The 13,453-nt window shown below is 39.3% G+C and overlaps 1 protein-coding gene across 11 annotated transcripts in view; it reads left to right on the forward strand.

Annotated features, from left to right (window-relative positions):
* Positions 1-13,453, forward strand: part of FRYL (FRY like transcription coactivator) — a 427,650-nt gene that overhangs the window by 268,853 nt on the left and 145,344 nt on the right. For all 11 annotated transcript variants that reach the window (XM_077815668.1, XM_077815661.1, XM_077815665.1 and 8 more), the window contains 7 exons: positions 994-1,085; positions 4,006-4,178; positions 4,654-4,814; positions 5,440-5,550; positions 7,473-7,627; positions 8,408-8,507; positions 9,653-9,821. In XM_077815668.1, coding sequence (XP_077671794.1) covers positions 994-1,085; positions 4,006-4,178; positions 4,654-4,814; positions 5,440-5,550; positions 7,473-7,627; positions 8,408-8,507; positions 9,653-9,821 — 961 coding nt within the window. The remainder of the gene's footprint in view (positions 1-993; positions 1,086-4,005; positions 4,179-4,653; positions 4,815-5,439; positions 5,551-7,472; positions 7,628-8,407; positions 8,508-9,652; positions 9,822-13,453) is intronic.

A 13,453-nucleotide genomic window follows, 5' to 3' on the forward strand; every position in this document is an offset into this window, starting at 1 on the left:
ATATACTATTACAGAAGATCATGTCAAATTTAATTTCAGAGAACTTTATTCATGTGGTGTTATTCATGTATAACTTAGTGGTTTGAGTTCAATTGGCACATCATTGGAATAAGTAAACTGTACTATATTTAGAACTAAAAGTTACCATTGGGCTCAAATGGTAAACAATGAGGGTAATTGTTTTCCTTCTTTTCTTCACAACGTGTTTGCTATATAAGACACAAATTTAAATATAACTGCCCCCCTTGAAGAGTTTACAATCTGAGACCTGGATTCTGCCATTGCTACTCAGGCTGAGTTGTCCCATTGATTTAAATGGGACTTCTGGCAGAGTATGGTGCTACTCATGTGAGTAAGGGAGGCAGAGCTTGGTTCTAAAAGATTGTTAGCTTTGTTGAAGGCCAACATCTGACCCTTTTCCTTATTCCACAAGTAGTCCTAGGGATTGGTGTGGGGGCAAAATCTGACTCTAAACAACCTATTTTAGTTAGGGTAACAGTTTCCACCTGTCCCTCTTACTCCAGCTAGTCCCTGCTCAGTTCAAGCCCTGTAGAAACTGTGATATTCAAAAAGCATTATAAAGTAAATCAGACCAAAACTCTCCTATTTTCATTCTTTTTTATTTTAATGTGTGCTCTGATGATTTACGACATGTTATTACAGAAGCCCATAACTGAATCACTCTCTCTTAACAATCTAAATCATGGAGCAATACTTTTCCATTGTACCCAGTTGAAGAAGTAAATAATAGTGTTCTTCATGGAAGTCTGAGAGGTTACACAAGGAATGAATGTGACCCATTATCTAGTCCATTAAAATTGTACAGTAAATCTGTTAACTGTTTAAATAAAAAAAGTCTGTGACTCACTACTGAAAGCTGTAGTGGTACCGACATGAGTGGAGTCATGACTCTCTTTGTGTCCCTATGGCCCAACTGAAATTATCCTTATTCACTCCACTGGTCCATGTAATTTTGTATTTTTCCACTAACAGAATATGAAACGACGCAGGCGTCGAGATATTTTACGAGTACAGCTAGTACGAATATTTGAACTGCTGGCAGATGCTGGTGTTATTAGTCACAGGTAGGTGTGGAGTTGATGAGAAGGCATTGTTTATTTCCCTAACAAACTTCTGAATTAAGAGCCAATAGTTTCTCTATACATTTGTCTGTTTCACCTTATGGTACAACTGAACAATCACTTAAAATTAATTTAGAGCAGCATAATACACAATAATCCCCGTAAGGGATTATTCGCCATTAGTCTTGTAGGAGGATTTCAATGACAATAATATTTCACTATTATAATAGCATACTGGAATAATCAATATTTTGCCTTGTTCCCATGTTTTCTTTAAAGACCAAATAAAGCAAACAAACAAAAATCCATAAGGAGTTTGTAAATACTAATTTTAAAAACAAAAAGATATGTTGATCAATATCTATACATTTACATCTGTTAAGTTTCTGACCACTCTATTTTATCTGAAATGCCATGGAACATCTCATGTTTTCAATGAGATGCGTAAGTGTGACACACAGGTTTGTGTTTGCATGTGTGTTCTTTTTGTATAGGACCTTGTCAGTAGTGAATGAGTTAAGTTACAGGATCAAGTATAAAGCCCTTGAGCTACTTTTATAGTTGAGATCCCAAGCTGGAGACAGATATTCTAACTAGGCTCTTCCTGCAGTAACATCCTGATGTTATACAATGAGTCCTGTGAAAAGAAGAAAATGTGATTTATTAATATTGAACCACCTGGAGATATTTAAAATAAAACATGGGGTGGCAGGGGAGGTAGGAATATAAACGTTTGTTAATGTAGTCTAAAATGTAAGGTATCACTTTTATGGAAGTCCTTTAAGATTTATAAATCAAGCATAATTTTGATGATAGTCTCTTGTTAATTTTGAGTATTGGGAGGGTAAAAAAGTGAAAGGGTGAATGTATCTGCCATTGTTATTGTGTAACTTTGTGCCAAATAATTTGACTTTTGATTCTAAAGGTTAAAAGAGGAAAAAAATCCAATAAAATATTATGTAAAATGAGGGACATTTTGATTTCAGTCCTGCAAAAAAATCTATATAGCACCTTATTCCCTCAAGATTCTCACTGAGGCTAATCAGACTGTGCACAGGCATAAAGTACCACGTGGGTGGAAGCCTTTGCAGAATCATGGCCTTCGAAAATTCTCTTGCTAAACAGCTAAATTGAGAATGGACTTAAACTTTTGTACACTACACTATTGTATGTTCTAGCTTCTGCACAGTATAAACCCTGACAGCTCTGTTGTCTGAGCTGATGTTACCACCATATTATAATAGAAAGTTTTATAGTGCCGGTTAACATATACAATTATATGCGGATCATTAAAGTAGATATGCAAAAGTGATAGGTACTAAACATTTCAACAGCTTCAATTCAAGGGGAAAATATCTTTATTTTACAAATTTATGATAGTGACGAGTGTTTGTCATATTATCATGCATAACTGTTAGCTGGCTATACTGATTAAGAGCAACTGGTTGAAGTTGAAGCGGATCAAGACCAAAGTTATGTTTGTGGGTAGAGGGGAAAGCAGTTTGCAGCCGCAGAGCAGTCTCCTTTGATGAAGATATATACCCACAATTGGTGAATTCAGTTTGTAGTTTAGAAGTTTAGGATTTCTTGCTAACACTAAGCTCTTATATGGCAGCAGCGTCTATGAGTAACACCTTCTACCATCTCTGAGTGACTAGGAGACTTTGTCCCATCCTGGTGGACAATGACCTGCCCTCGGTAATAAGTTTTTTTTTTGTCACCTCCCAGCTGGACTATGCAGTATACCTGCGTATGAAGCCATCAGCCCTTAAACTCCAGCTAGTAGAGGATCTCCTCAGCAACATAGGCTACTGCCAGCACATCAAATCTGTCCTCCACTCTATATACTGGCTTGCCATCGAACATGAGTAATATTCAGGTCTTAGTCCTTGTCTTCAAGGTACTGACTGGCCTGCGCTCAACATATCAAAAAGTAGCCTAGAGCTCCAGGATGAGGATTGTTGTTGACAACTCTGCTGCTTGACTGTGCAGGAGACAGAACTTTCTCTGTTGCCAGTCTGAGTCTGTGGAACAAACTCGTACAGGAACTGAGGACTACTGCAAACTTCACCATTTTCTGCTCTAAGGGCAAGGCACACTTCTTTGACCTGCCTTCTCTAATATAAACATATCACTGTGTACATTTAAAGAAAAAAAATCCTACCAGTACAAAACATTCCATTGCATGCACAGTTCTCTTCCAGAGGACAAGATGAGAGAGCATCAACCACATGTGACAGATGTTACTCACGTTACTTAAAGCACTACTAGAAAGCACTCAGATGCCATAGTAATGAGGCTGATATAAGAACCTATTTAGAATAGGTTTCAGAGTAGCAGCTGTGTTAGTCTGTATCCATGAAAAGAAAAGGAGTACTTGTGGCACCTTAATAAATTTGTTAGTCTCTAAGGTGCCACAAGTACTCCTTTTCTTTTTATTTGGAATAAAGTATATAGCTGCTGTTTCCAGTTAGTACTCTGCAGTATAGCATAAAATACTGAGGACCTTTGTCTCTGGCTCAGAAGATAAAGTATTTACTTTTTGACCAAGCACATTGAAATTATCCATTTATTTTAGGTGTGTACCGTGTTCGTTTATAATGTGCAAGCATTTTCAGGGGGTAGGGGGTGTTAAACCATAACCCTGAACAAAAAATTATGATTCTGTTTTAGTATTAGAGATGCTCCTGATTTACAAGGCCTGGTTATTGGGTCCGGTTTCATTAGTGCTTTTCTTGCTAAGACAACAAAAATGTGGTAAGAAAGGGCCTCGAACCAAATACCAGTAAAATGACTTGGTTTAGTAAAAAGTCTTTTAAAAGAAAGTTCTTGAATTTTGCATATCCTTTGAAGCTTTTTAAAGAAATATATAGTATGTCTCTACTTATCATAATACTCTGAATATTTTATTTTTATTTTTAAGTGCAAGTGGTGGCCTTGATAATGAAACACATTCCCTCAACAACACTTTATTGGAGTATGTCGATCTCACTAGACAACTCCTGGAGGCAGAAAATGAAAAGGACTCTGACACATTGAAAGATATCCGATGCCATTTTAGTGCCTTAGTGGCAAATATCATTCAAAATGTTCCAGGTATGCTCAATACACTTTAATAGGTTTTGATGACTTATTTTAATACAGCAGAAATACACATTGTTCCTGAAGTTATAGAAATTTACCATGCTAAAAATGGTATTTAAAACTGACAATATGAACTTTTCAGAAGTGATCACTGATAGTATTTTTAAATCTAAAAATTAAATTCTTGTTACTAAAAGACTTGGTTACCAAGTTTGAACATATTTCTTTCCGGGCTAATAATTGCTAAACTCCTTGTGTACTGCTTCTGTTCTTTCATACCAGTGACATTCATTCGATGATATAATAACTTATTTTTTAAAAAGCCGTTATGCTATTGAACTTTGCCTGTATAGTACCGTGCTTGTTTCTAATTCATTTGGGGAGGCATTTGGGTAATTTTTTTTTTTTTTGTTTTTTGTCTTATAATTTTAGTGTACAAATTCTGTAGTGAAAAATTGGTCAAATACTGTATGTGCTTTTCTTACAGTGCACCAGAGAAGAAGTGTCTTTCCTCAGCAGAGCCTACGTCACAGTCTCTTTATGTTGTTCAGTCACTGGGCAGGTCCATTTAGCATCATGTTTACCCCCCTGGATAGATACAGTGATAGGAATATGCAGATAAACAGACACCAGTACTGTGCTTTGAAGGTATTTTAACACTTTCTGAACTTGAGAAATTATTTCCCTGTATTGTCCTTACTTAAACATTTTTGCCAGTTTGCACTTCTTTGCCATTAGTCCAAACATGGAATTTTCCTTGTCCTGGCTGATGTAGGCAAATGTTATCTCAGCCCAAAATTATTTCTGGATTAATTATTTTTACATTCTAATCAGAACTTCTCCTGCCCCCTTCCCACTGCAGTAATTTCAGTATGGTCCTGCAGCAAGTACAAGTTGATATTAGTGCTAAGCTTCCCATGCCCTCATCCCCCAATTGCTCAACGAGATAGAATTTCAGTATTGTTCAGATCAACGATCTTCTGAATCAGAGTGCATTACAGTATAGCACCAGCCAAACTAACGTACTATCTCTTATGGAACAAAGGTAAACTTTTCAGAACAGATAGCTTCTCCTGTCTGGGAATTCAGAGCTGTAGGGTTGGTTCTGTGATTCCTTGAACAAAATGTTAAACAGAGTTCCTAGTGGCCTTGCTCCTGGCAGTGGTCTGAATAGATGTTAGAGTCCTCTGATAGTATTTTAAAGGATTAGCTATAACTGCTCTAGCCCAATCTGATTATTCAAACGTGTTGTTTTTTCAATTACTTTCTAAAGGCTATGTCTGCTGTACTGTGTTGTGGCCCTGTTGCAGATAACGTAGGACTCTCATCAGATGGTTATTTGTACAAATGGCTGGATAATGTTTTGGATTCACAAGACAAAAAGGTAAAGTAGGCAGCATCAGTAAATGTTTGTTAACCATCAGTGTGTGATTTAAGAGTCTTGAGGTCAAATTGGCACAAATGTTCTAGATCAGCTTGCGCCTTATACATCTTTATTATTATTACTTATTAATGCATTTAGTTACAGTGGTGCTCACTAGGCACTATCTGATCACTCAAGAAAGATGGTCCCTGCTCCCAAGCAGCTCGCAGTCTAAGAGCAGGCAGACAAGTAGACAGAAGTTAGGAGAAAGGGAACAGGAACAACAACTGACAAATTATATACAAATCAGTTGATTCACTGTAAGCAGCAGCACAGCAGTAGTGGGTCTCTGAGAGAATTAAAGATGGCTGGGGTAGGGACTTTATGCATCAGCTCAGTGAGATTGTATCATGCATAGGGAATTATGAAGACAAAACTTCTCAAGTCTAAAGGGAAATTATTGTTGGTTTTATTTCTCTGTATTACAGTAGCTCCTAGGTGGCCTATTGTGCTAGATAATATGTGAACATATAGAAAGACTTGATTCTTATCCCAAAGAATTTACAATCTCGAGCTCTGATTCAGGAAAGCGCTTAAGGAAAGTCCATCACTTAAGTCCCACTGAAATCAGTGGAATTAAGCATGTGCTTAACTGCTGTCCTGAATCCTGTGTTTTCAGGACATGGCCCAGGTCAAGACATAAAACAAGTGAGAATAACAAACAATAGGAGGGTAGGGTTTGGGAGAATGAGGATAAAATTAATGGAGTACTTGTGGCACCTTAGAGACTAACAAATTTATTTGAGCATAAGCTTTCATGAGCTACAGCTCACTTCATCGGATGCATGCAGTAGAAAATACAGTGGGGAGATTTTATGTACACAGAGAACATGAAACAATGGGTGTTACCATATCCACTGTAATGAGAGTGATCAGGTAAGGTGAGCTATTACCAGCGGGGGTGGGTAAAAAAACCCAAACCTTTTGAAGTGATAATCAAGGTGGGCCATTTCCAGCAGTTGACAAGAACATGTGAGGAACAGTAGGGGGGCGGAAATAAACATGGGGAAATAGCTTTACTTTGTGTAATGACACAGCCACTCCCAGTCTTTATTCAAGCCTAAGTTAATTGTGTCCAGTTTGCAAATTAATTCCAATTCAGCAGTCTCTCGTTGGAATCTGTTTTTGAAGTTTTTTGTTGAAGAATTGCCACTTTTAGGTCTGTAATCGAGTGACCAAAGAGATTGAAGTGTTCGTTGACTGCTGAACTGGAATTAATTTGCAAACTGGACACAGTTAACTTAGGCTTGAATAAAGACTGGGAGTGGATGTGTCATTACACAAAGTAAAGCTATTTCCCCATGTTTATTTCTGCCCCCCTACTGTTCCTCACATGTTCTTGTCAACTGCTGGAAATCGCCCACCTTGATCATCACTACAAAAGGTTCCCCACCCTCCCTCCCTCCCTCCTGCTGGTAATAGCTCACCTTACCTGATCACTCTCGTTACAGTGTGTATGGTAACACCCATTGTTTCATGTTCTTTGTGTATATGAAATCTCCCCACTGTATTTTCTACTGCATGCATCCGATGAAGTGAGCTGTAGCTCACGAAAGCTTATGCTCAAATAAATTTGTTAGTCTCTAAGGTGCCACAAGTACTCCTTTTCTTTTTGCGGATACAGACTAACATGGCTGCTACTCTGAAACCTGATAAAATGCATGATATTATGCAGTCATATGGTCCAATAAAGTTCACAACTTAATTCTACAAAACTGTTAAATAGATATTTTTAAGGTTTACTGTTTTTATTTTTTAAAAATTAAATCTTGCTTATTGCAACTCGTTAGTTTTAAATGTCAGCTGTTCTTGTGAAAATTATTTTGTAAACCATTGCCTTTTACTGTTTTTTTAAATTGTTTAAACTGTTGTCTGGTCTATAGGTGCATCAGTTAGGCTGTGAGGCAGTTATGCTGCTGTTGGAGCTCAATCCTGACCAGAGTAACCTCCTGTATTGGGCTGTGGATCGGTGTTACACAGGTTCCAAGCGGGTTGCAGCTGGTTGTTTTAAAGCCATAGCCAGTGTGTTTCAGAACAGGTACAAAAGAGAATTTTTAAATTTACAATTCAGATTCCCAAATTGCAATTTTAAATAGAATTAATGTTTTGTTTTCTCTTAAATGGAACATGTTTTCCATATTGTTTTCAATGTTAAACATTTTAAAGCATCGAACTATATTATCCTATACAATACTTAAACTAAATGAATTTACCTTTGCTTAGCTAATTCATGGTTAAAATAGCTAAGTATACAGTGAAAGCTTTGTTATCTGGCCCTGTACCAACCAGAAGCTTTATAAACGGGCATTTCTAATCTTCGGAGAAAGTCCCATTTATAGTCCGGTTGGCGTGGGGCTGGCAGGCTCCCTACCTGGTGCCACATGGCTCCCAGGAAACAGCGACATGTCCTAGGTGGAGGGTTGGCCACGAGGGGTTTGGTGTGGGGAAGGAGGTTGGGGTGCTGGAGAGGGCTCGGGAAGGGGGTTGGGGTGCGGGAGGGGGCTTGGAGTGCTGGATCTGGGGGGCGCTCACATTGGGCAGAACAGGTCGACGCGGGGAGCAGCCCAAGGTGATTGCTCCCCAGATCTGGCACCCTGAGTCCCCTCCTGCACCCAAACTCCCTCCCAGAGCCCGCATCCCACACGCCCGCCAATGCTCCAGCCCCACACCCCCACCCGCACCCAAACTCTCTCCATCTTAGTTAACCGGCATTATTCACTTACCTGAACCCCCCCAATCCCCCAACATGCCAGATAAAACAGATTTAACTATATTTTAAAAAATGTTATTTTAACTGATATTTACGATCCTTCTCTAGGGATTACCAATGTGATACAGTGATCATCCTAAATCTGATAATGTTTAAAGCCGCTGATTCTGCTAGGGCTATCTATGAAGTTGCTATGCAACTATTACAGGTTTGTGAGAAAATTTCATTTTAATATATTGTATGTTTGAAAAAGATTTTTCTGGTATCATGCAGCTTATCTTCATCAAATGAAATGCATTTATTTTTATTTTTATTTTTGTTGCATTTTTAGTAAAGATTTAGGGACAGATCATTATCTTTTGTGAATCTGCACAGGTAAACTGACTTTGATGGAGCTATCTGGCCATTTACTCTATCTGAGGATCTGGGCCGTATTGTTTCATAGCATCTTTTTAAAATATAAAAGCTAGATTAAGGTTTTCAAGTTGGCCCTGTGAAAGGGATAGTGTGTAGCAGTGCCATTCCAGGATTATCACAGGGAAAGCACAATTCTTTCCCTGCACCCCACTTTTGCCAGTAGGCTAGTAATTTGCCTCAAGTCTTTAGCGTCAGGCCAAGATTTTGCTTACTCCCCACTCATCTACTTGGAGGAAGGAATAGTGTGGACAATAGCAACATCTACTTACCCCTATGCTTCCAGTCCCAAGATCTGGGGAGGCAATGCATTGGAGGCAAGGTGCCTTACTTTATTTTATGCCTCTGTGTGGCCACCTGGCCTAGCCCACAAATGGGTGGGATTTTTAAGAGGTCTCACTGTTGCCTAAACACTATTCCTATTGAATTCAATGGGAACTTTATTGTTGACGTCAGTGTGAGCAGAGTTAGGCCAATGCTGAGCACTTCTGAGATTCTCCCCTCTGTTCCTATGTGAATGTCGGTGCTTAAGATCAATCAAACTAAAATAAAACCGTACCAACAGCTGCTGTACTAGCTTTGCACAGCTTTGCCACCTCAAACCTGACCTGCACTGCCCCGATAGTCCAGTCCTAGGTCATTTCTGAGCAGGAATTATATTATTCATGGAATAATTTTAAGGTAATATTGATCTGAATTACTTCAGCTTTCACTATGGAAGCTTATAATTAATGCAATAGGATGTGAAAATAGAACTTTGAAATTGACAGCTTTGACTGGCTCTCAAATGGAATGAGTCCCAGATGGCCAAGAATTTATGACTCTACTAAGCTGCAACACTTTAAATGATGGCACAATATATATTATGTTTCCTCAGAAGATAACCATGTTATCCCAGCTCTGTATTTAGCTTCAAATATCTGAATTTTATTGCTGCAGATCTTGGAACCTAAGATGTTTCGCTATGCTCACAAATTGGAGATTCAGAGAGGTGATGGGGTACTGGGTCAGCCTTCTCCTTTGCCACACCTGTATTCTGTGTCATATTATCAACTGTCGGAGGAATTAGCAAGGACGTACCCTGAGTTAACTCTTGCTGTCTTCTCAGGTACAGTAGAGCACTTAACCAGGCTGGTAGTAGTCCGTAGAAATTTTGAATCCTTCTTTTAAGTAATCTAATTACAGGTAGGTCACTAAGTTTAAACCAAAGAACTACAAATGAATTTTGGGTGGAGGAGGCTGAGTTTTTGTTATGTTTTGTTCAGATTTGAAACAATGGAGTGAAACCCTGAAAATTATTCTGACTGCCCCATTGAACATCCTGTGAGGGATCACTCATCACAGACATAAGTTTTAACTGTGTTTTTAAAAATTCTCTCTCTTCCCTGCCCTTTCCTCATCTTAGAATTTCCTTATTTGCTGTAGAAATCCTAGAACACATCAATTTGTGACAGTTTAGATACAGTGGCTTGAATAGATTGTAGTGATATTCTTGGTACTACAGTTCACAGAATGACTTACTCTCGGATATCTAAGAAAACAAAGATATATTTAGAGAATATTGGTAAGGGACAGAATTTTAAACCATTTGTTATTCAACACAGAAATCATTTTAACTCTTATTGGTCTAGTTAGTAGAGTCAATTAATGCATTTTTCTAAAATTAAAAAAAAAAATTGAATTTAGGTTTTCAGTTCACTTTCAAGTGATTAATTAAAGGGACACTAGCGTGTTGATTAAACTTAATAATCTGGTTAAAGTTTTTCTACACTTAAAGATCTCGTTTTTCAGTTTGTACTGAAAAATAGCTGATAAAAACACTGACTATAGTTGTACAAGAATCAGTTTTAAAAAATAAACACCAAAAAAACATGAAATGACAGATTTACTTGAAAGAGACTGACAAGAAAATTCACATGCCGACACATTCTGTTCACTGTAAGATATAGCCCATGTAACTTCCTGTTCTCACATTCTGTGGTTCACTCTTTGGTAGTGTATAGCAGCAGTGTGGTAAATTGCTTAATGTACAAGCTTCCACTTAGTTTATGAATAAATCATGCATATCATAAACAAACCTTTTTTTAAACTTCTGCATATTTTTTAAAACTTGTTTCATTGAAACAACCAATGTTGCTTGAATTTATGCAATCAGAATTAACAAATTAATAAAATAATTGTTTTAGAAAGTTATATGTGCTAATCTACCAGCAGTCAAAATTAAACACCAAAATAAGTACAATAATAATTGAAAGTCAAAATTGGAATCCCTTTTTATCCTGCAGTTCTTGGCTCCATAATCAAGTGAAATATTTTATAAAAGTCTGAAGTGAGATGGAAAGAATCTTGATTTTCAGTTTGCATCAATATGAATAGATTAATGCATGAAGACTATTTCTATATTAAACTCAAATCCCTCAAAAGAATCCATCTGTGAACATCTTTAAGGAGACCCTTTAACTTTAACAGAACTCTGCAGAGATATAAGGCTGCCAATGAACAACAATCTGTATCCTGAATACAGTGCCATCACCTCCTTGGCTGGCAGCCTTCTAAAATCCTCATTATGAAACCAGACAGCTCTCCCTGCTCATTGATGGATGATGTCCTGGACAGATGGAAAACACATTATGAAAGCATGCTGAACCATGGTCCTGCTGATGACTGTTTAGAGCTACATGACCTGGCAAACTACACAGCTGTTCATCCAGGGATGAACACCGATCCTCCGTCATTCAAGAAAGCATGAAAGGACATCCAAAAGTTACAGGATGGACATGCTGCTGGACCTGATGCTATTCTAACCAAGCTACTCAAAGGTGCCTTGGAACCAGTGCGCATGGGCCTACATAACCTGTTCTTAGAAAGGTGGACATCAGGCAAAGTACCAGCAGAGTGCAAAGAGGGCATCATATGTCCATAAATCAGGGCAGAGGATCTTGCACCGAGTATGGAACTACAGGCTAATCTCATTCTTATTGGTCCCTGGAAAGATTTTCGCTCACATTCTGGCTGGTAGGATGCAGCTATTTCATAACAGATATTGTCAGCAATCATGTTTCACTGCAGATGGTCAACAATGGACACTGTCCTTACCCTCCAGCTTCTGGTTGAGTTGCATGGAGAATTTAACCACCTGCTTCATGTGGCACACCTCCATATCAAAGAAACTTTTGATTCGGTTGACAGATTAGCACTTTGGGTCGCACTGAAAGGAGTTGGTGTTCCAAATGTTCTGTTAAATCTGGTGCATGATCTTCACACCGAAACTTGTGCAAGAGTATGCATTGGGGCACAGTTTTTGCTGCATTTCTACACATCCTCAGGTGTGTGGCAGGGATACATTCTTGCCCTGGCACTGTTCTGTTGAGCTATTAGCTGTATATTAGGACTTTCCACTCCATGCATCAAAATCAAGGTTTGTCAAGAAGTGTTTTCAAGTCAAATAATCAAGGCTGACGATACTGCCTTGTTTATAGAGAAGCGGGAGAATTTCAGCCTTGCACTCCTAGGTCTCCAAGATGCCATCCACAAGATGGGGTCAGATGTCTCATGGCAGAAAACCAATGTCCTGAATCTTGTAGCTTGGACACCAGAATCCCCAGTTCAGGTGGGGTTGAGTACCATGGAGAGTGCTGATGAATTCATCTACCTAGGCTGCAAGCAGAGTTCAAACAGTCACAGTAAACCAAATGTTCTTCTTCAAGTAGTGTCCCTTGAAGAAGTGCTCCACTTTAGGTGTTGGTGTGTCCCTGTGCCACAGATCACAGATTTTCAGTGGTGGTGCTCGGTTGGGGCACGAGTGCACAGTCGTCGTCTCGTAGTGCCATTGGTGCCTCATGTAGCATGCACAATCCGTCCAGTTCAGTTCCTTCTCAACCATCCTCAGCTGCAGACGAAGCTCAGTGGCAGTGCTGCCTCTTCATTTTTCTCTTTATAGAAATAGTTAGATTAGCTGTAGTTTAGTAAGTCTAGTTTATTGTTCTTCCCCCCTACTCCCAACCCCCCAATTTTTTTTATAGATATATTTTTTATTTTTCCCACTCTTTCCCATTGGGAAACTTTAATGACCACGATGCCCGGCTCACCCAGGTTTAAATGATGTGACTCTTGTTGTGAGGCAATGACAGTCTCAGACGGCCACTCATTTTGTGTCCATTATTTGGAGGAAACCCATATCCCTCAGAAATGTGCCCATTGCAGCAGTCTTAAAGTCAGGGCAATGTGTGGTCGAGATCTCTGCCTCACAGTGATTTTGATGGAAAAGTTCCTTCAGCCTCCTCCTCAGGGAGCAAAATTGACATCAGCAGATAGTTCCCTGAGCAAAACCTCTGCTAATGGGAGTGTTCAGTCTTCCAAATCGTCTAGGAAGCAAGCCACAACCTCCCCTAATAGGGACACTCAGAGAAAGAAGAGGTCCCTGGCAAGGTCGCTATCCACAGTGCCGAGCTCAAGTAGAGTGAGCACCATTGAGGCTCCAGGCACCTCCGTCTCTCTCCCTCCGTGGACCTCTGCCGAGCCCCGCCACTCTGGAATGGAGTTGATATCCTCCTCCTCCCCCGCAACAACCACTCTGGTGTGGGAGTGGGCACTGAGACAGGCAATGCTGCCCAGCACCAACTCAGTCATCGGCACTGACAGACAGGCTGAGAACGGCACCGACCGTCTCCACAAAAGCACCAACTGCATCTGCACCAGCAGCACCGCTGCCACAGAAACAAGCGATTATGCAGCAGTTTC

Source organism: Eretmochelys imbricata, chromosome 4, assembly GCF_965152235.1.
Source record: "Eretmochelys imbricata isolate rEreImb1 chromosome 4, rEreImb1.hap1, whole genome shotgun sequence".
In the NCBI taxonomy this organism is placed as follows: domain Eukaryota; kingdom Metazoa; phylum Chordata; order Testudines; family Cheloniidae; genus Eretmochelys; species Eretmochelys imbricata.